The following is a 23,920-nucleotide window of genomic DNA, read 5'->3' as shown; positions in this document are numbered from 1 at the left end:
ACATTGCACAGTGTGACCAAAATGAAAAAAAATCAAACATAAAATGAACCCTCTTACACTGTTGGTGGGAATGCAAACTAGTACAGCCACTATGGAGAACAGTGTGGAGATTCCTTAAAAAACTGGAAATAGACCTGCCCTATGACCCAACAATCCCACTGCTGGACATACACACCGAGGAAACCAGAATTGAAAGAGACATGTGTACCCCAATGTTCATCGCAGCACTGTTTATAATAGCCAGGACATGGAAGCAACCTAGATGTCCATCAGCAGATGAATGGATAAGAAAGCTGTGGTACATATACACAATGGAGTATTACTCAGCCATTAAAAAGAATACATTTCAATCAGTTCTAATGAGGTGGATGAAACTGGAGCCTATTATACAGAGTGAAGTAAGCCAGAAAGAAAAACACCAATACAGTATACTAATGCATATATATGGAGTTTAGAAAGATGGTAACAATAACCGTGTATACGAGACAGCAAAAGAGACACTGATGTATAGAACAGTCTTTTGGACTCTGTGGGAGAGGGAGAGGGTGGGATGATTTGGGAGAATGGCATTGAAACATGTATAATATCATATATGAAACGAGTCGCCAGTCCAGGTTCAGTGCACGATACTGGATGCTTGGGGCTGGTGCACTGGGACAACTCAGAGGGATGGTATGGGGAGGGAGGAGGGAGGAGGGTTCAGGATGGGGAACACGTGTATACCTGTGGCGGATTCATGTTGATATATGGCAAAACCAATACAATATTGTAAAGTTAAAAAATAAAAAAAAAATGATCTGTCCTGATAAACACAAGTATATTTATAGAGTCCTAGAGACAAAAACTTGAAATCTCAGAGATGTCCTGGAAAAATCTAGAATATTTTAAATAAATAAATAAATCTCCACATTTATAATTTATTTTGAGTCCTTCAAGGCCTAGCATAAATTTTGCTTCTGTGAAAGTTTCTCAAACTACAGTCCTTATTGACCTCTTCCTTCTTTCACCTTCTAGAACACTTCATTCTGATCCATGATGTTTAATGCTGGATTATTCTATAATCCAGTGTTTTAAAATAGTGGTAGTAGTTCAACAGTTCCACATCTGATTTTAATTTCAATTAAAAATATATGTTAAACTATTTTAAGACTGTAATAAAACACAGCATGTCCCATTCAAATGGGTTCCACACCAAACATTCACACATCAGAAACCACCACTAATTGTGCCGATGCGTGCTGCCCAGTTAACAATGTGTATTTAGGTAAGAAAGAGAGAATGAAAGTGAGAGGAGAGGGTAGTATATGTGTACCTAGAATATAGATTTTACTGCCTTGTCCTTTTAACTGAAGAGCATCCTGAGTTGACAATCCAAACAATTAGGCAAAAAACAACTACTTATTTCAGTACATTCGACTTTTATCCAGGCAGGAATAAACTGGAAACTAAGACTTCCATAGTCTTCAATTTCAGATTTTATATATTTTTTCATTCTCTTCCTTCTTACTTACTTTACAAATAAATAAATATTAAAAACTTTGACTTATTAGCAAAACACTCACTTTGGTCTGGCTTTTATGTTGGAGGAGTCATAAAAGATTTTTTGGGGGGAGAAAAGGGTCTACAGCTGTAAACTTTGAAAAGAGCTCTAATCTTTGTCATCATTATCAGCATCTACACCAACATTTTTATCTATGAGCATGCTCTAGGTAAGTATGCAATTTAATCTTATCGTCAAGGCAAGGACACATAAATCTTATAAATCTCAAGTTGATCCCCATCCTCAAGGGATTTGCTACACTCACAAACAGAATTTAGAGATTCTAGGCATTTCAGATTTTCTCTGCCAACCCTCTTCCCTTCGGGTGAGGGAAAACAGTCACAAAGCTTTACAGAGCAAAGGAGAAATACTGCTTAACTTTGCTTCTGTCCCCTAGAGAAAATCTGTCTCCCAAAGGACTGACTCAGCCTGTTGGCCAGAAATCCCAGACATTTATGGGAAAGCCTGGTCTCTCTGAGGTAAATACAATTAGAATTTTAGGGCCAGGGAAATTTCCACTGAAGAGTACCAACTTCCCCTCAGTAAGAGCAACCAGATTGAAAGATAATGGTGAACTAGCCCTACTGTTAGACTAAGGGGAACTGGGACTTCAAAGATACCTGAAGAGGTATCTACAGACACAATCTTTAGTGGATATCCTGATCTCTACAGGATGTCACAAAGGTAGGGCAGCAGAGATAGAAGTGGCTTTGGAGAAACTGGAACAAAAATAACAATTCTAATGCTTTTTCTCCCTCTGGGAAGCTTGAAATACAAACTCAACACATAATTAAGCAATTTTCTCTAAAACATTCCCAAATGGGCTCACCACTCATTTTTAGTACAGAGGCAGTCACAGTGAGTGATGGGAACAGAATAACAACAACAGTAACCATTTTACAGCTAATAATACAGCTAGTGATTTGTCCTCAGGCCATAGTTAATGATGGTGTCTGTATCAGCACCGAGAAACATTTGGCTCCAAATATGGAGGTTTCCCAGGTGGCGCTAGTGGTAAAGAACCTGCCTGCCAATGCAGGACACATAAGAGATGCAGGTTCAATCCCTGGGTCAGGAAGATCCCCTGGAGGAGGGCATGGCAACCCACTCCAGTATTCTTGCCTGGAGAATACCCATGGACAGAGGAGCCTGGCTGGCTATTGCCCATAGGATTGCACAGAGTTGGATACAACAAAAGTGACGTAACACACATGCACATGGAGCTCTGTATTTTTTAAACCACACTATCAGGAAATAGACCTCCAGACATAAAACATGGAATCCCCAAAAAGCTGGAGGAAAGACACATACTTCATGGCCTCCCTAAATTTTATTTACTTTTAAAATTAATTTTTATTGTAAGCTAGTTGCTTTACAGGGCTTCCCTTGTGGCTCAGCTGGTAAAGAATTTGCCTGCAATGCGGGAGACCTGGGTTCAATCCCTGGGTTGGGAAGATCCCCTGGAGAAGCGACAGGGTTGCTTTACCATGTAGTGTTAGTTTCTGCTGTACAGTAAAGTGAATCAACTAACATATACACATTGTTGTTGTAATGTAGCTCAATCATGTCCGACTCTTTGGGACTCCATGGACTGTAGCCCACCATGCTCCTCTGTTCATGGAATTTTCAGCAAGAATACTGAAGTGGGTTCCCATTTCCTCCTCCAGGCGATCTTCCCGACCCAGGGATCAAACCCATGTCTCTGGCAATGGCAGGAAGGTCCTTTATCACTGCGCCACCTGCGAAGCCTGTAATGTATTCATATATCCTGTCTTTTTTGGATTTCCTTCCCATTTAGATCACCACAGAGCACTGAGTAGAGTTCCCTGAACTATTCAGTAGTCACCTCAGCTTTATAAATCTGGAAGGGATAGATATGTGCCACAGGAGTGAGCCCTCTGGGCATAAGAAGGAACAAAGACACAGAGTAGATGACCAGCAGTAACTTATAATGTCTACTACACTCCATCCGGAGAAATACACCTTGTGTATTCCTGTGCTCATGCTCAGTTGTTTGCAAAGGAAATAAAATAATTATTTTGAAGAGACATATGATGGAGGAGCCTGGTAGGCTGCAGTCCATGGGGTCTCTAAGATCGGACACGACTGAGTGACTTCACTTTCACTTTTCACTTTCATGCATTGGAGAAGGAAATGGCAACGCACTCCAGTGTTCTTGCCTGGAGAATCCCAGGGATGGCAGAGCCTGGTGGGCTGCCGCCTATGGGGTTGCACAGAGTCGGACACGACTGAAGCGACTTAGCAGCAGCAGCAGCATGTTCTCTTATGTTAACAGCAGCATTTTTCACAATAGCCAAGTTGTGTGTATATTTGTTGTTTAGTCGCTAAGTCATGCCTGACTCTTTTGAGACCCCATGGACTGTAGCCCGCCAGGCTCTCCTCTCTGTTCATGCGATTCTCCAGGCAAGAATACTGGACTGGGTTGCCATTTCCTTCTCCAGGGGATCGTCCCAACCCAGTGATCAAACCTATGCCTCCTACATTGGCAAGCAGATCCTTTACCACTGAGCCACCAGGGAAGTAGCCCACACCTTTAGTGCAGGCATTAGATAAATGCTCCAAGGAGTCATGAGACAGTAAGAGTGCAGGATGTGTCTGGTCCTTTCTTGTTCCTCCAGCCTCATCTCACATGGTGTTCTGACTCTTTCCCTGTGCTTCCCCCTCTGTGTTCCAGCCACACTGGCTTGGTACTTGCCATGGTCCTTCAAACACCAGGACGGCCACAGTGTTTAACACATAGACGGCACTAAATAAATATTTGTTGAAGGAAGGAAAGAGGGGAAAACAGAGTGGAGATGGAAGGCTAGAAAGAAGGGGGCACTTCTGGAAAATATTCACTAAAGTGGGCCTTAAGGGAAGAATGCTAAGTCCATCTTCAAAGACAGGAGGAAGGAAGGGATGAGAAAAGAAGGGTGTTTCAGGCAGAAGGAAGAGTAGGGGTGACTATGCATGGCATGTTGAGCCAACATCAAAAGCGTAACATGGTCTAAACATCAGTATGAGGACAATAATAGGAGGCAGAGTTAGATGAGTAGGCAGGGCCAGATGCTGATGGGTGTGGGGAGCTTGGGGTGGCATGATCGGATCTGTGTTTTAGAACAGGCCCCTTGCTTGCAGAGAGGGTGGAGATCAGGAGAGAGGGGTTGGGAGGCAGGGGAATACTGAAACCAGAAGGACAGTCAGGTCTATTTTGGAGTCTAGATAAGAGATGATAAAATGCCTGAATTAGAGAGACAGCCCAGTAGAGTGGGTTTCAACTCCAAATCTGCCATTTGCTGGATCTTAGATCACAAATCTAGTTAATCTCTCTGAGCTGAGTATTCACCTTATATATTGGGTTGGCCAAAAAGTTCGTTTGGATTTTTATGTACAATGGTATAGAAAAACCCGAGTGAACTCTGTGGCTAACCCAATATTTCTCAAGGTAGTCCTGAGTTGCTAATAAATTAATATTGAGAAAGTGCTAGTAATGACATGTCATTATTAAAGTGGTAGAAGAAGGAAAAGCCCCTTCCCATTGGCACCAGTGGTAAAGAACCCACCTGCCAATGCAGGAGATGTGGAAGAGATGCAGGTTTGAACCCTGGGTGGGGAAGATCTCCTGGAGGAGGGTATGGCAACCCACTCCAGTATTCTTGCCTGGAGAATCCCATGGACAGAGGACCCTCTTTGGCTACAGTCCATGGGGTCGCAGAGTCGGACACGGCTGAAACAACTTGGTACACACAGAGAAGAGGAGAAAAAGAGCTGAAAGGGACAATTGAGAAATATTACCATCTTTAGACAGAAATCTACAAAGTGAGACTCTTATCTGACGTTTCACTTTTTCTCATCTTGTCATGAATCAGTTGTCAAAACTGGGAAACACTTAAAAATTTTTCCTCAGCATTGAAAAAAATAGAGAATACTTGTAGAGAGATAGGTGAGGATTTAGCACCTTGTGAATGGTGTAACTTGCACATAAATTCTTTCTTTTAATCACTCAACTTTCTAAGACAGAAGGTACTATTATCCCTTTTGTACTGATGAGAAAATTGAGTCTCAGAGAGGTAAAATGAGTTGCCCTAAATCACAGAGGGCAGAGGTAGCATTCAAACGTAAGTCTGATTCCAGAGTTCTTTCTCTTAAACATTATCCCACTGAACAAGGTTCTTATTTTTCCATCAGAGCATTGTTATTAGAGTCACCATTCATAATTCTTTAAGATAGACAAGGACAAGGTAGTTGTTACAGGCCATTAGGAGTAGATCTGTTTACCCACCTGAAAGGCATCTGTCGTTCACTTCCCATATGCTTGGCAGTATCCTGGACATTATAATTTAAAGAGGGGAACATGACATATAAGCATAGGAATTTCACAACCACATGGTAGATGCCACCAAAGGGGCCTAAAGAACTTTGGAAGCACAGGGCAAGGAAGAATAAACTCTTTCTGAAGAGGTCTGGAACTGTTTTACAGAGAAAATGACATTTTTTCTTGGTTTTAAAGGTTGAGCAGGAGTTTACTAGGAAGAGAATGTGTAAATGGTGGAGAAAGCCATTCCATGTGGAGGCAATGGCATAAGCAAAAGCAATAAAATGTGAAAGAACAAATGTGAAATAAAATGTGAAAGCAAGTGGCTTGCGAATGGAGACAAGTTCAGTCTCAATGAAGTGTAATGTATACTATGAGTTTGAGAAGGAGAGGTGGCAGGAAAAGAACACTTAGACATGAAGCTGGAAAGGTAGTTTGGGCCAAAAAATGAAGGCCTTTAATGTGTCAAGTCAAGGAGTATGTATATTAATCCTGGAAGAAAATAGAAACAAACAAAACTTAAATCTTGAAATAACATAATTGGGTTTGTTGTTAACAAAATAACTCTGGTGGCAGGGTAGAGATTAGAATGGAGTCAGGAATAGAAAAACTAGTTACAAGGTTATTTATATATGATGATGAGATTTGGAGCCACTAGGATATGACTAGGAAACTAGATGATGCAGGTTTTTGGTAAAACTAACGGAACTTGATAGAGATGGAGATAATGAGGGTCGGTGCCTGATTCTATAGTTTCTCACTTGAAACTGGGTGGATTGTGATGACACTGAACAAATACAAAAAAGATAGCAGGTTGGAGTGCCATGATAAGGACTAGAAAATATTTCATTTTTGGATATACTGTGTTTTAGGGTAATACAACACAATTAGAGCTGGCATTGGTTGAGTGCTTATACTAAGCTCTAGGCACCATTTTAAGTGCTTTGTATGTATCCACTCAATGAGATATAGGTACAAGGGCTTAGCTGTTGTTGTTCAGTCACTCAGGCATGTCCGACTCTTTTGCAGTCCTATGGACTGCAACCCTCCAGGCCCCTCTGTCCATGGGATTTCCCAGGGAAGAATACTGGAGTGGGTTGCCATTTCCTTCTCCAGGGGATCTTCCTGACCTAGGGATCAAGCCTGTGTCTCCTGCATCTCCTGAATTGGCAGGTGAATTCTTTACCATTGAGCCACCAGGGAAGCCCACAGGGACTTAGTAGGTAACTGGAAATAAAAGTTCGGAGCTACAAAGAGACACCTGGCCTGAAAATTCAAATTTGATAGTCATCAATGTATAGGAGGCATAGTTAGAACTGTTGGAGCAAGAAGAAAGAAAGGATAAAAATACTGAGTAAAACCGCCATTTTATGAGCAGGGGGTGATGAAAACTATGAGTTTTGTGATGGCAAAGATCATGCCTGACTTGTTAACCATGGTGTCACCAGAGCATGGTATACTAGTTAGAATACAGTGTCTGCTCAATAAATATATGTTGAATGAATAAAATAAAAATATCAGAGTGAATTTCCTGGTAGTCCAGTGGTTAGGACTCTGTGCTTTCACTGCCAATGGCAAGAGTTTAATCCCTGGTCCTGCAAGCCAGTGGCACAGTGTCCACTTCCTCCCACCAAAAAAAACAGAGAAGTGTAATGAGAAACAATGAAGCATCATGACTCAGAAGACAAAAGGGGAAAGGTTGTTTGATTGGAAAATGCCAAGCACTACATTAAACAAGCCAGATAGAATGGGGACTACAGTGACATCTTTGGGCTAGGCAGTTAGATATCCATTAAAAACTCGAAAGAGGGCAATTTTGGTAGAATAGCCTCTTTCCAGACTGTAATAGGCTTAAAGGTAAATGATTGTTGAAGAAGAATAGACAGTGACCAGGAATTTGGCAGTAATGTGATTGAGGGGGTTAGAGTTACAGAGGAAAATGAAGCCATGGATTTAAAAAATTTATTTGTTTTTATAATGGAAGAGATTTCAATATTGTTTGTAGAAGAAAAAAATTCCTAGGAGAGGGATAAATTACAGATGGTAAAAAAGTGGACAATTGTTCTTTGTTAATTTCCTCATCACTGTAGTCTCTTGGACATGCTTATTGGTCTGTATTTATATTTAGCTAGACTTTAAAACAAATTAGAGCCCTATGATATGCCCCACTGGGATATTTGGTCAGCTTAAAAGGACTTCATAGTTTAATACAGCATGGTGTTTTCCTAATATCTTCTTCTATATGTGTATGTCTTGTCATTTACACAGAATAGGACAAGTCTATACTCCAAGCATGGTGGTGAAATCACAGAATTATGCATAAACGGAAGCAAGCAAAACCCAATACGTATTGATAACTGAGGTCAATCTATGTTTCAATATTATATTAATGAATTAATTAGGGGAAGGACACACTTTGCTCCTGCTTGACTATGATCTAATAAAATACAGGGGCATATTTACTAGAAATACCATAATATGCCTAGAGTCTAAAAGGTTGTTGGCACTTGTAGTCAATACAAATGCCCTCACATCTGAAGATGCCTTCATGCTCGTGCTCAGTCATGCAGTCTTTGCAACCCCATGAACTGTAGCCCACCAGTCTCCTCTGTTCGTGGAATTTTCCTGGCAAAAATACTGGAGTGGGTTGTAATTTCTTACTCCACGGAATCTTCCTGACCCAGGGTCAGTCACAAATTGTTTATTGTAAAAACCAATTCATAACTAGAGAGTTTCTTTTTCAATACCATGAATTACTCTGGCAGTCAAGTGAAGCCTATCTACTGACTCCCTCTCAGAATAATATTCTTAAACATAGTCAATAAAATACATGGGATTACAATAGAAACCAATCATACTGAAACAGAATCAAAAAATATAGTGAAACAAATTTGAGATAGATAGTAATATATCTGTTTCTTTAGTTGTTGTTATTCATTCGCTAAGTTGTGTTCAACTCTTGGCGATCTTACGGACTGTAGCCTGCCAGGCTCCTCTGTCCATGGGATTTCCGAGGCAAGAATACTGCAGTGGGTTACCATTTCCCTCTCCAGGGGATCTTTTCGGCCCAGGAATCAAACCTGGGTCTCCTGAATTGGCAGGTGGATTTTTTACCACTGAGCCATCAGGGAAGCCCAGTCTCTTTAGTTACACATTAAATATCTATTTTCCCCTTTACTCCTATTGGAAATGTTTCTTTTGACCTGTCCATAATGTAACTACATGACCATCTATCGTACCTATTTATGTAGTCCTTTGATGATTACTTCAGTTCTGTCTGACTCTCTGCAACCCCATGGACTATAGCCCACCAAGCTCTTCTGTCCATGGGATTCTCCAAGCAAGAATACTGGAGTAGGTTGCCATGTTCTCCTCCAGGGGATCTTCCTGACCCAGGGGTCAAACTTTTATCTCTTATGTCTCCTGCATTGGCAGGCATGTTCTTTACCACTGGTACCACCTAGGAAGCCCCCCCTCCCCATAGTGGAATACCAATACCAAATACCAATAACAATACTAAAAAATAAGAGTAAAATACTGATACATGCTACAACATTGATGAATTTTTAAAATATTAATGCTAAGTGAAAAATGCCAAATACAAAAGATTATATATTATATGGTACTGTTTATATGAAATGTCCAGAAAAGACACATCTATAGAGACAGAGAAGAGATCCATGCTTACCTGGGCTTGCAGGTAGGAGCAGGGATTAATTCAATGGATATGAAGGATCTTATTGGAGGTGATGAAAATGTTCTAAAACTGGATATAGTTATGGTTGTAAAACTTGGCAAATTTACTAAAATTCATTGAATGATATACATAAATGAGTGAATTTATAGTATTTAAATTATATCTCAGTAAATCTGTTTTATAAAACAAAAAGCAAAAGAAATCTGAGAGCCCCAAACAAGGCAAATATTCCTCTTGATCCCTAGTTAGGAAGGGATTTTCTTCATCTGAAAAACCTTAACACTCTATTCATACTTTGATGACTGTGATTATGGCTGAAAATCAAATTGGAAAGGACCAACTTGAGCAAGTTACTACAACTTTAAGAAGTTTGTATTTCAATCAGACTGTGATTTGAACATGGCTAAAGGCACGGCAACCCACTTCAGTGTTCTTGCCTGGAGAATCCCAGGGACGAGGGAGCCTGGTGGGCTGCCGTCTCTGGGGCCGCACAGAGTCGGACACGACTGAAGCGACTTAGCAGCAGCAGCAAAGGCGCTTTACCTGTGCTCTAGGCAGAGTTGATAATAGACAGAGGTGTTTTCTCCCCTTTACCCCTTTGCCACTCAAATAATTCTCCTACTGGGCTTTGACTTATAAATACACTTGGTCGTATTGCAGCGTTTTGTGTAAGCAGATTTGGGGCAAAGTGGGAAGAAAACATAAGGATCCTGACTAATTTGGGATATATTTTAACTCTTAAACATATCAACCTATGATGAGACATGGAGTTTTTTAGTTTCTTCTCTAACAAGATGCAGATAATAATTTATCAAGTATCCTATCCCAAAGGGTTTCCATGATTTTTCAGTGGTAAAGAATCAGCCAGTGGGTTTGATCCCTGCGTCAGGAAGATACCCTGGAGAAGAAAATGGCAACCTGGTCCAGTATTCTTGCCTGGAAAATCCCATGGACAGAGGAACCTGGCAGGCTACAACCCATGAAGTCATAAAAGAGTTGGACATGACTTAAGACTAAACAATAACTATAACAAGCCTATCCTTTAAGGAACATAATGACTACCATTGCCTGAGAAAGTGAACTCCTACAGAGTTAGAGACAAATTTTAAATAAATCTTTGTGTGTTGTGCCTTAGGAACTTAATAACCAAAAATGATTATGGATATTTTGAATTTCTACGCTCTATCTCACTCAGATAAATTGTGAAAATATTTCGCATAAATAAAGATCATCACTGTTTTAAATGAAATTTAATGAAAATTCATTATTTAACCCTGGGTTTTAACATTTTGCATTCCATCCCTTAGAAAACACTGCTTAATAAAGTCTGACAAAGAAAGAACTCAAAAGCATCTAAATGGCCCTATCTCCAATGCTCACCAATACTCCATTATAGACAATGTAACTCTCACAGTGAAGAGACTTTCTCATACTGAAGCACAAAATAGTTCTTATCAATCTATTTATGTTCTTTTTCATTAATATAAGTCAGAAAGGTATGGAGAATTCAAATATTTAAAACCATCTGAAAGGTGAAAAACATTATAAACCCAGAGGATGAACTGAAATTGAGAGTAAAATTGACTATTCTCATCCAGCCAGTATGGATAAGAATCCAGTACAAAGAGTATAAACAAAGTTCAGGATGGGGAACACATGTACACCCATGGCTGATTCATGTCAATGTATGGCAAAACCACTACAATATTGTAATTAGCCTCCAATTAAAAATAAATTAAAAAAATGAAGAACTTCCCCTTAGAAGAGTCACCTTCTGAGAACTCACCCTGTTAACTCTCCTCTTTCTCTTTGACATTTTTCCAAAAATTAAAAAAAAAAAGCTTTACAATGTCAATGATATTATGCGGAAGTAAACAATAGGTCAGTGAAGCAGTTATGAACTTAAAGCAAAATATAAAGTATTGTCAGTGTATCTCAAGGTTTATTTTAGTCTTTCCAGGGTCAGTCACACTGACAGAGCAGGTGACATTGTAAAACAATGGGTCACAGTCTAAAATCCACACACCAAAGTAGTGCTTGAGTTTGGAGACATGCTTTAATATTTCTGAGAAGTGAAGGCAACATCCTCTAGTGACTTTCAAAGATTTCAAGTGATGGGATGCCATGTTTGGATAGTCTCCAACTATATAGAATGATTTGTTAATGTTTTTCCCAAAAGTACACTGAATACCATCAGCCAGAGTCTGAAATAAAGGTTTTGCTGGAGGGTATCCTGCCCACGCATGACATTTTTATAAGTGCCAAGATTCCCAGACAAATTGTTAACTAATCAAAACCTGGCATTTTCAATAAATGTAGTATTGAGCCCCAAGGTAACACATAACTAAACTTGTATACTGGAGGAATCAGAAAAAGAAGAGTGCGGAAACCTAGATCAATTCTTCTGCTTACAAAGTATAGAATTCACTTACAATAAAAGCTGATGTTCTGAGTTAAAGGGTCACAAAATGTTAAAAGTCAAGATTTCTGTCATCATCCTCTTTTCATAAGGGAAGTCATTTCACTTTATTCCAAAATTTTCTTAAAGACATATACCATGACAAGTAAATCATTTTTTTCCCATAAAAGTATTAGGGGATTTTATTGGGTTGACTGAAGTATGGCTTTCTAAATAGTATTTTTAAATATTTAAAGTATTAAAAATGGAGTCAATCAGTTAAACTTGTCAAAACTCAGAAGGTAAAGATTTGGAATATATATTTATCTGTCATATATACACACATATATATTTAGAGTACATGTATGACTTTGGTTATTATTAAGAATTTAAAAAAAATAGAGCAGTGAAATAGTACTCAATAGTTGAACAACTTCATATTTGAACTCAACAGTTTATTTCTGTGGGCGTAAGTTGCTAGTGAGTCTGGAAAACTGCAGCATCTCTGATTGTTAAGGTCTCGCCACCTTTGGTAACTTATCCGAGTAATTTCGCTGGAATTACTCCTTTCTGGGATCCATTAAACTTTTCTTGACCAAATGTCTACAGAAATTCCTTTGCCTGCAGTCCCTGGCCAATTTGATGGATATTATCTAAACAGCCTATAAAATGTTAAGTTTTAGATTTTTTTTTCTTTTAAAACCGCTTTAACTTTTAACTTTCCGATGAGAGAGAAAACCAGTAAAAGGAACATAGGGCAGAAACTGAACATCATCTAGTAGTATCAATGCAGTTTAGCTGGTTAATGAGCCTAGATGTTGTCACCTGGTACTGTCAAATGACTCCAAAGAAAATACTTAAGTTTAACTTCTATAGCATTCGCCGTACTTCCAAGTCCCATTTCTTGTGTACTCCTCCCACTTTCAAACGTGTGTGCCAATTCATGTTCCTGTAGACCAGGGAAAAACACATTTCTTCTGCCTCATAGATCGATATAGAGAAAGGCATCAGATGTCAGTCATATCAAGTCGTCCAGGAAGACGCTCAGAAATGTATGCCTTTTGTGTCTTTTACTTTTATTTTCCCAACCCCTTACGAAGTTTTGGGACAGAACGATGCCTGAGTCCCAAAGGCATTAGCCTGACACTGTGCTATTCCTCTCTAAGGACCCCACTAACTCCCAAAAGAAGTGAGAGTGATGTGAACTCCGTTTCACAGTGTAGCCCCTTAACACAAACATGAGAGTTGTGATTGTGTTGAGGGATGCCGAGGGGGTCAAAGGAGAAGGAGGGAAGGGGGTCGACAGAAAAGACTCACCGCTCCTGCCAGTTCCTCGGTCAGGCACAAAGTAACCAGAAGCAGCCACAACCTGAAACGGGAGGGAGGGTGAATAACATGGGTTTTCTCCGGGATCCTGTGTCTGTCCATAGACCCCAGACCCCTTTTTGCTGACTACCGCCACTTTTTCTGCAGTGACAGAAGTACAAGTATAGTGCAGGTCCGGCAAAGTAGCCCAAAGTAAGAAAGAGGAGGGGAGCTCGTGATAGCAACAGCTCACCCAGGGTGCATGCTTGCGGCTCCTCCAGAGCTGGGTCCCGGGAGACTGCTAAGCGGTTCCGCGGCCCCGGCTCATCTGGGCTCCGCTGATGCTTGGCGGCTGTTTCCTTATTCAAGAGGATGGAGTAGGGGGGCGGAGTGGCTCACTTTGGAAGAAACTGAACTCGGCTTCTAGATAAAAGGTGCCCCAAAGGGAAACACGATCAGCGGTGCCCGCTACAACTTGCTGCACTCAAGGGATAGTTCCATGCACCAGGAGAGGAAGGAATGGAGGGGAAGGGGGCGGGGCTGTCTGCTGTCAATCATCCCCCTACCTTGGGCAGCCAGTCGTCTTTCCCACTTTCAGGCACCTCCACCCATAACATTCCCACGCATCTCCACAGGCCCACAGACCTATACACTAAGACACTTCCTTAAACCACTAAAAACTGTTACAAATACACAGATTAAGGCATACAATTCCCACAGAGACAAATGGGCCCCAAAGTGTCCTTGCACACTTGCTCAAATGCATACCAGTTACTCTAATTGATTGTACACTAAGCTCTTGGGGTGGTGGTGGTAGTGGTGGTTTCTGGAGTTGTAAACCTACCCTTACTTGAGTGGAACCTAAGGATAAGTGGGCCCGCTTGAAACAAGTCCAAAGCCCCGAAAGACTGTAAAGTGGTAAATTCTAGGGTCTAAAATAATAACTGTTCTGAAGAATTCCTCCAAGGAGTTCACATAAAGCATTTTCTGGGCCTGTTGGTGCTTTTAAAAATCTATATATCAGAATTACCAAAGTAACGTTCAAGTCTCATTTGGGAGACCAATTCAACTTCCATTAACATCATACAAATATTTCCAATTAAGCATTCATGTTAGTGTTAAGGAAAATTGCACTAAAGTTATTTAATTCCCTGCCTTACATCTCTCTGAAAAACAACTGCAATGAGTCAATAACTTTTATGTTAGTCAATATAAGATGTAAATATTAATTATGGCATTCAATGTAGCTAAATAAAAAGATATAACTTTATTAAACATCCAACCATATAATTACTAATATCTGAGCGCCCCCAAATCTTATATGTATATAACATGCATAAAGTCTTCATATACATATAGTTATGTTCATTTTAATTCTTCAGTTATAAGCATATATTTAATTATATAAATATATTTATATATTTCTCATATTTGCACATTTTCTGTTGTATATAGAAACTCCGTCCTGCGAGCAGGTGGAAAGCAAACAACCCCGCAGCCCCCAGAGCAGCGACCAAAATTTGTTTCTAATGATTAACAATAAAAAGGAGCGTTTCTCTGAGATCCCTCCGCTACAAAAAATAGTCCCAGCTCAGGTCTATTTGCAATTGACTTCGGGGCTCACATCACTGAGAGTGGAACTGGGCAGGGAAAAGGAGTATCAACTTAAGGTGCCACTGAACGAACAGAAAACTTTCCCGGTGGGACTCGGGGTGCGCAGTCAACTGGTCTGGAAGTTTCCCTCTGCCAAATAACTGAGCGTCACTCCCTCGCAGGTTGCTGGTGCAGTGTAAAGCTGTGGCGGAGTGATCCTGAAATTCCCCAGGGCTGGTGGGGAGGGGGCGGTGCGGGGGAAGAGAGGGAGGAAAGTAGATCTGTGGGACTTGCGCGAGGAAAAAGTTTGCAAGTCTGGACAGAAGAGACAAGTGCTCCCGAGAGACCGGCTTTGGGGAGGGGAGGGGGGAGGGAAGACTAGTTGCTGGTGCTTCATTTCCCCCCCCCCCCTCCACTCTTAAAAAGCTTTTCTCCTCACCCAAGACGACCGGCACAATTGGGACACCCTCGCTGTCCCTCTCCGGCTCTAGCTCTCTCCCTATAAACCCTCAAGATTATGTCAATTGGTCAGAGCCAGCCAGGGATTTCGTGCGGGTGCTGAAGGAGCTGCGGGAGCCGGAGAAGAATGAAACTGCGTGGAGTCAGCCTGGCTGCCGGCTTGTCCTTACTGGCCCTGAGTCTTTGGGGGCAGCCCGCAGAGGCTGCGGTAAGTCCTTCCTTCTACACTCCCCCCAACCCCCCCGCCCCGCCACCCCATCACCTCGCTCTCACGCTGAAATCACTTTTTGTCCCTTTTACCTTCCTTTCTCCTGGGCCTTGGCTAGGGGAGTCAGATGTGCCTTCAGTTTAGGAAGAAACATTATTTACAGCGCTAGTAACTCAAGCCTTCTCAAGTCCGAGGGTGAGGTTTAGGTGCTTGCTTTCCTGCGGCTAGTTGCTCTGGGGGCAAGAGCAGAACCTGGGGAGGAGGACGCAAGTTAATAGATCACTAGGCTCTGGTGGATATTTAAAACTTTTCCTCTCTACTCTCCACCCTCGAGGGTTTCCCTACCTGCCGGGTAAGCTTTTCACTAGTTGTGCCCAATCCACACACTCTTTCAACTTTGTCGATAGATTACTGTTTTGACTTTTCTAAAATCCAGCTTCCACCAAAGTGTTAAGCGCACCCCTGAAGTTCTTTCCTTTTGCCTTTTCCTTAAGCAACAGGAACCTAACCTCACCTCTAGTCAGTAAAGCCTCTGTAGTCTATTTGACATCTTGTTGCAAATGATCAGGTAACATACCAGGAATGGTTTCAGGCTTCAGGTCTTCTTCATCTCTCTCTCTCTCTCTCTTTTTTTTTTTTTTCTTTTTATAAGTTCTAGGTTTTCATTCTTTACTTTTTTTGCTTACTAAGGCACCTGAAACAAATCGAGAGTTTGCCCATTACCTATTTAAAGGAAAAGGATTATCTTTTTCAAAGGAGAATGAGTGTTCTGGTTTAAAGGAGAGCGAAGCAGGGAAGTGAAATGACAGAGCAAAAAGTACCATTCAGTTTTAGGAATGTAGAATTAAAATCTTAATATATCTCCTATAAGGGTGTCTAGGTAGTCCCACCCAGTATCCTTCTGGGGGTGAAAGGCAAATCTAAAGGAATGAATGGCTTTGTCAGAGAAAATGTTCTCTAGCCTAAACTCATCTTCCTTAATTTCACTTAACCTCTAAATAAGAATTAAGTGTGTGACAAATTATTGAAAAGTTATGTTTGAGTGAACATAATGGGTGGTTTTAAAAACACTTTAATATGAGATCATGGCTTAGGCCTTCACATGGTTGAGTGATTGTCAATTCTTTATATGCAACTGCTGTGTTATAGCTTCTATGGGTCCACTTGTAAGTTACCTCTAGCTGTTCTTTACGCTCAGAATGCCTCAGGTTACAGCCTTTCTTCCATCCTCCAGAATGTGTGTATTAAAGGTGTGAAAACTAACCTTCATATTACCTTAACACAACATAATGGCAACTCTCCTAAAAAAAAAAGACCATGTATATCAACTATTTTTAATTCCACTTGCCAGAATATTTCCTCCATCAAAGTAGACAGATGATTTAAAATTGCTATTATGATGCAGAGCTTCTTAATGGACTAAGGTTTAGCCACGCTGGAGGGCTACAGACCCTTGGATAAAACTACAATTGTGTTGTTGAAAGTAGTTAACTTTTAAAAACATCATCTTGGTGCTAGCAGCATTTGGCCTGAGGGCAAAGATTTTGTGGATATTTGATTTAATATTTCTCATTTTTTTATTTTGATGTTACTATTAATAAATGTGCACCAGATACCAATCATACAGGTATGTACAGCTATTACTCTACCTCAGTTTATATTAAATCATGTTATGTTAAAAATGAAATTTCTTTTTATGATTGATAAAATTTGGGAGCAAGCTTGTTTTCTTGGACTATTTAATAACTGAGTGTTCATAAAGAAATTACAGTAGATACCAGGCAGTTTTTTCTCTTTTCTCCTATATGATTTTTATTTTTTTCCTATATAATTTTTAAAGAACATTTTATACTCCATTTCCTTATCATTAGTATATTGTGCCTGTAATAAAACCAAGCTTGTTTTTTCTGCTTCACACATTAAAATACTAGTTAGATGAATGTTTTAATCATCTCAAAGATATGAATGGTATCTGCTCTCCATACTAGTGCTGGGGATATTGGTGACCTGCAGAGTAAACTGATTGGTAGTGGGGCCACTTGTTGACTCAAATAGTCTAGTATTGGAACTTTTACACCAGGAAGAGCATTGCTACTTAAATTGCTTTAATTTTTCATAGTTAACTGATTTCATTCTCTCTGAAGTCATGCCAAATTAGGATATCACAAATATGTGGAAAAATTTTTTTTAGGTAGAGAGTTTATCAGGTGGAATAAAATAACTCATTCCAAAAGGTTAGCAATAAGGGAAGAAGGCAAATTTAGTTGGAAAGGTCAAGTCTAGTGATGGAAACAATGTATTTTTATGTTAAAGTATTTATGCTGACTCTACATTAGTAGGATATACACTTAGATTTATGGATACCTTGTTTAAACTTCTACTACTACTATGCAATTGTTAGTAACTTTGTGTGTGTATGGAGTAGATTTAAATCTACTATCTCCCTTGTGACTAGGAACAACAGCTTGTTAAGGGTAGCAGTGTGGTTTGTGGCCATGGAACAATTTTTCCTCTAAAGTGTACTGCTCCATAGGAAGAATTTGTTGACACTGTTATCAAAACTTAACATTTTTGCATGTTTTTTTCACTTTTATTTTATTTTTATATGATATTATACATGTTTTAATGCCATTCTCATTTTTGCATGTTTAATATGTGCCAGGCACTGTGCTAATATGGAAATGTACATTATCATGTTTAATCTTTACAACAGACCAATGAAGTATATACTATTGTTAGTCCCACTTGACCAGTCAGGGAACTGCAGATCATAGAGGTTAAGTAATGTGCCCAAATCACATAGTTAGCAAGCTGTGAAGCTGTAAATTTGAATCCTGGCAGTTTGACTCCAAATTCTTTACTCTTAATGACTGTCCTATGCTGCTTCCTTTGTATCTGTAGAGTTGTATTTGCTGTTCAGAGTATTGGGATCTCTACTACTTTTTTTTTATTGTAATTTTAATTTTTTTATTAATTTTTTTTAAAATATAAATTTATTAATTATAATTGGAGGTTAATTACTTTACAATATTGTATTTTTTTAATAAAGGGAGACACGGGAGGTGAAATGGAAAATATAATGGGGATTACATCTCTTCCTGCTGATATTAGGAGAAGCATCATGGTATAATGAAAACAGCTCTGGGCCTAGAATAAAATGATCAGAGTTTGATCTCTATATGTATGTCTATTTATAGAGAGATAATTTAAAAGTACTCTAGAAGCAATTGCTTGTTGCAGAATATATGATTATATATAATTGCATATATAAAAAGTTAGATTTATAAAACAAGTGTAATTTGTGGTAGGTGATTATTTTGAAGAAAAATTTGCCTTATTATACTTTCAATTAGTTTTCATAATAATTTTAAATATACTGAAATTTTCAGTAGCATGTATGTCTGTTGTGATAAAACAGAGTATGTATGTGGTAGCACAGTTTGCTTAAGTCTTGTGCATGTATTTATATATTGTATCTATCCTGTGTGTAAAAGTATATAACTTTTTTCCTATGTTTTTACTTGGCTTTTTGAAGTTTGTTTATGCAACACATGAGACTCTATCTTGAGTTAACATTGATAACTTAGTCCAGGTTGTATCTGCCAGGTTTACGCACTGTAAGTTCACTAGTTTTTCCCTTTGTAATTACAAAACAACCAGACTTTGAGACTGTATGGGGCAATATCGTAAGACAGTGTACATGTCTTGCCTTTCTTTTTTTTAATATAAATTTATTTATTTTAATTGGAGGCTAATTACTTTACAATATTGTATTGGTTTTGCCATACATCAACCCGTGGTGGATTCATGTCTTGCCTTTCATCATAGTTTGATCCACTGTTTTAGCATCTGTTAAGGATTCTAACCTGAGTAATTACTGCTGTGATATTTGCCAAATGATAATCTTCAGTTTTCAAAATTTTCTGTATTTATTTATTGAATTCTAATGTAGCAAAGAACTTTACATTCTTTAATATTTGTTTTTATCTATTATTCAGTAATTTGTTCATAGTAGTATAGACTTATGGATGCTTGTTTTAGTCTATGAACTTTAATGAATTATGCTATTTTTACTATTTTTTTTGAAATTACTCTAGATTTGGCCAGTAGAAGCCCCTTCCAGTTGGCTCCGGTGTCCTTTCAATGTGTCCCTATCATTTTTTGAGCACTCTTTTACATTCTGGTACCACAAGGTATTCCCAACTCACTTTCTACTTTCACTGCCCCAACCCTGGAATGAGCTATTTTTTCCAAGAAGCTCTGTTGATTAATGGTATTTAAAGATGGAAATCTGGGTACTTGGCATGCTCATTGCTACTGGAGTGTCATTGCTTCTACGCCATCTCAGCATACAGAACTAGGGAATATATGTATGTATACATAGTCACATACCCACTTCTGTATTCCTTACAGAACTGTTAATTTGCACTGATATCTCTCATTCCAGTCCAAGACCACAGAATAAACATACCTCTTTGATGCTACGTTATCTTACTGCTTTCGGGTACCTCTCCTCAGTCAATCTCTTAAAGACAGTCTTAAGAGATTGCTGTCTGGAGTCAGATCTAGAATCTGATTGGAGGATGTGTGACCTTTTGACAAGCAGTAACTTCTGAGCTCTAATGTCTTCATTGGCAAAAGGGAGCCAGTGGTACACGAATATCACACATTGTTTTGAGGATAAAATGAGAGAAGTTATATAAAGCATTTAAAATAGTGCTTGACATATAGTAAATGCTCAGTAATATTTCAGTTAGATTCCATTATTGTCATTACAAACTATTTATTGACTTGCCATTTCTTTTTTAAAAATACTTATTTATTTATTTGGTCACACTCATTCTTTAGTTGCAGCATGTGGGACTTAGTTCCCCAACCAGGGATTGAACCCAGGCCTGCATTGGGAGTTCAAGAGTCTTAACCATTGGCTCATCAGGGAAATCCCATTGGTTCTCCATCTTGATTAGAGTCTTATGGACCCAAGTCTTTCCTCAATTTCAGCATAACCCTTACATTCATTCAGCAGATATTTATTCAGCAACTCATAAGTACTTAAGAAGTGTATTCATATTTTTCTATTTCTACTCTCATGGATATGTACTATCCACAAAATCATTTTGTGTTAGACACTATAGATTAAATAAGATACAGTCCCTGCCTTCATGGAGCTTCCATGCTAGTGAGCATATATAAATAGTTTTGTGAAACTTTCCCTTACTATTATGTCAGTTTCTGATTTTACCCTTCTTTGAATGTTTGTCATATTTAGCCTCTGGACTAGTATCTAAATGTATTTGGTCTTACAAACATTTTGTTTCATGGGGTTTTGTCTCTTTTGTTAGATGATAGACTTTTTGAAGCAAGAACTGTATACTTGTTCATTCATTCAACTACTTTACATGTTGATTTTGTCTGATAACAAAAATAATATATGCTTAATGTTGGAAATTTGAAAAAGAGAAAATTATAAAGAATAAAATAAAAATCTCTCCACAGTTCTACCAACAGCACAGAAATAATCTGTATTATTGTTTTGAATGATTTTTCTTTTTAATGTATCTAATATTTTCTTTAAAAAGTAAATTGGTTAAGATTTTTTAAAAGTTGAGATTACTCTGTATACAATTTTATGTTAATGTTTTATTTACTTATCCAGCAGTTTCCCATGTTATTAAAATTCTTAGTTTTAAATTTTTTAAATGATTGCATACAATTTAATTTATACACACCACAATTAATTTACCTGTTCACTTTTATAGACTGTATTTTTAAATTTCAAGGTTTTTTAGCCATTGCAAGAAATACTGCCATAAACAATTCCTATTCCATATTTTGTATTATTTTGTTAGTACTGCCTCCTTCATGGGGAATTACTATGTTAGATGTCATCCATATTTTTAAAGTCTTTGGTACTTTCAGTAGACTCTGACATTTAGAAAGGCTATAGCAACAGATAATATGATAGCTAACTTTTTTTAGTGGTTACTATGTTGTACCCAGTTAAGTGGATAATATTCCCATTATTCGTAGGAGGAATCTGAGACTCACAGGGTGGTTAAAAAACTACCAGAGGTCACACAGTAAGTGATTGAGCAGTTTAACTCTAGAACATGCTCATGAAATTTTATTCAATCCCTGTTTCATTCACAGTAGAAAAATAAGTCATGTTGAAATGTTGAATAATTCCCACTACCCTTTCCATGACTAGTCACTTGAATTGATTCTAAAGATAGGCTCACCCACCAGTTCATCCTTTAATAACTCTTTACTATAATTGCCTAGACCATTCATCCTCAAGGGCCTAAATTTTAATTATGTAAACCATGCACCTCCCTACATTTCTCCCAGGTACTGAAGGTGGAACCTGTTCTCCATGAATACCTCCCCCACTGACCTCTTCCTAGCTATAGCAAGGGTATACATACTCCAAACTCACTGACATTCCCCTCCTCCAGGAGAGTTTTGGAACGCATCTGAAATGAGAGACCCCTTTACCCTCTCTCCCCACCCCCTACCCCGTAGCTGCCTATGAGCTTTTACACTTAAATGCCTATATCTTTGCCTCCTAATATTGTCATTTGCTTTCATTCTCCCTTAGTGATACTCCAGAATTTTACCCCCTTTAATTGCTAATCTGTTTTTCCTACTTTAGGGTGATATTATTCCAGCCCCCATATCCTCTTTTTTTCTCAACAAACTTGGAAGTACGTATGGAGTGAGAGGCCCCCTATCCATTTTGCAGTACCCCTACTTTGCCTTTTCCTTGTGTTTCTTCACAAGCAAAGTGACTTTACAGCCTTTATCATAGCCTTGTGGCTTGTGCGATCTGTGGCTTGTGCGATTCAAATGTATTTCTCCACAAAATCACAAACTGTTAAGCATTATGGTTTTTCCAGGTGGCATTTGAAGAGCTGAACTTTAAGCTTCTGAATGATAGGGATCTGCTTTTGCCAAATTACTTTCCAGAATGGTTTTACCAATTATATTCCTATCAGTAGTGTAAAAGAGTACCTATGAGACAGTCTTAATAATATTTTTCTATCTAGTATAGTGACTATAGAATTGATGCTCAATTGGTTGCCAGTTGGTTGGCACATTTGGTTCTATCCTCTAATGATTTTCTTTTTAAAATGTAATCATTCCATCATCTCATCCCCTTCTGACAATAGCAACCATGGAACAGAAGTGATTTTTGAAAATAAATTCTCTCTAATTAACATTATAAATGAACCACCCAACCACTTAACTAAATCCTCATTACAAAGACTGTTTTTAATAGCACCAATTCTTGAGGTGTTTTAGAGTGGCATCTTTAGTGTGATCCCTGATACATTAGCTTCTTTCATTTTAACAAACCAGATTCTCATTTTATGCATCAATGCTTGAGTTTATTTACGTTCATAATCTGTCCAGGTCCAACTGCCCTTTAGAAGCCCTGTTCCTTTAGAAGCTTCTGCTGGCCTTGTACCAGAAGTGTAGCCTGAGATAGTACCTGCTACCCTGCTGAAATGGGAACCTTAAATCCCTTACTATTTGCCAACCAAAGATAACCAAAGGCAAATGTTATAAAAGAAACAGGTTTTTGGTAAATGTAGCTTTTAACTTTAAAAAAAATTTACTACATCATTCACTTTACTTTTTAACTTGTACAGAGACTTAAGCACCTTTAAATAAGTGCTAGTCAGGTTAATGGAATTGGTTTTATGACAGTGAGTACTAAAATAGAACTGGAAGAAATTCTGTTGGCCTTTGTATCATCTTATAATTCAGTCAAATAACACTCTTTATATACATTAAGAGAACTGGCTGATTTGCTTCCAAAATTTCATATAGTATATGTGACGTTAATGGAATACTGAAAGAGATACTGAAACTTTGGCTGGTGGTGGGGGGATGATATTAAGGGAGCCCAGCCTAGCTCTCTGTGATGACCTCAAGGGGTGGAATGGGGGGAGGCTCAAGAGGGAAAGGATATATGTATAATTATTACTGATTGGCCTTGATGTATGGCAGAGACCATACATCAACTTCCGTATGATGACCTTACACAATTTTGTAAGGCAATTATCCTCCAGTAAATAAAAAGAGTGGGACACTAGTGAAAAACTGTTTTGTGTATTCTGTGTTTTGACGTCTCTAGGACTTTGCTAAAGAAGGAGAGTCCTTCTCTTTCCATAATCTAATTGATATAGTGAAACATTTCTGTATGTGAAAGGCATAATTGTACCCGTTTGTATCAGATAGGTTGTTTTCTGTTGCAAGTAGTAGAAAACTGATTCAACTGCCTTAACAACAGAGAAAACTTTTAGCTCACGTAACAAGAAGTTTGGAGGTAGAGTACCTCTAAGGTTAATTAATTTGGTCAAATAGTGACCCTGGCTCTTTCCACTTTCTGCTCTGCCATT

The 23,920-nt window shown here is 38.7% G+C and overlaps 2 protein-coding genes across 7 annotated transcripts in view; one reads left to right on the top strand and one right to left on the bottom strand.

Moving 5' to 3' along the window:
* COL4A6 (collagen type IV alpha 6 chain) overlaps positions 1-15,757 on the bottom strand; it is a 337,270-nt gene extending 321,513 nt beyond the window's left edge. The window contains exons 1-3 of one of the 2 annotated variants that reach the window (XM_044937071.2): positions 15,608-15,757; positions 13,509-13,678; positions 13,268-13,319 (exon numbers count right to left, since the gene is read on the bottom strand). In XM_044937071.2, coding sequence (XP_044793006.1) covers positions 13,268-13,319; positions 13,509-13,519 — 63 coding nt within the window. In that variant the 5' untranslated portion in view covers positions 13,520-13,678; positions 15,608-15,757. Of the gene's footprint in view, positions 1-13,267; positions 13,320-13,508; positions 13,774-15,607 lie in introns of those variants that run through there. The other variant, XM_044937072.2, reaches the window with a different exon arrangement.
* Positions 15,099-23,920, top strand: part of COL4A5 (collagen type IV alpha 5 chain) — a 252,771-nt gene continuing 243,949 nt past the window's right edge. For all 5 annotated transcript variants that reach the window (XM_006072346.4, XM_006072342.4, XM_006072345.4 and 2 more), the window contains exon 1: positions 15,099-15,515. In XM_006072346.4, coding sequence (XP_006072408.1) covers positions 15,435-15,515 — 81 coding nt within the window. In that variant the 5' untranslated portion in view covers positions 15,099-15,434. The remainder of the gene's footprint in view (positions 15,516-23,920) is intronic.

The sequence above is a fragment of the Bubalus bubalis genome, chromosome X (genome assembly GCF_019923935.1).
Source record: "Bubalus bubalis isolate 160015118507 breed Murrah chromosome X, NDDB_SH_1, whole genome shotgun sequence".
NCBI classification, from domain to species: Eukaryota; Metazoa; Chordata; class Mammalia; order Artiodactyla; family Bovidae; genus Bubalus; species Bubalus bubalis.
The sequence above is the reverse complement of the archived record's forward strand: the minus strand, read 5'-3'. Positions and strand labels throughout refer to the sequence as shown.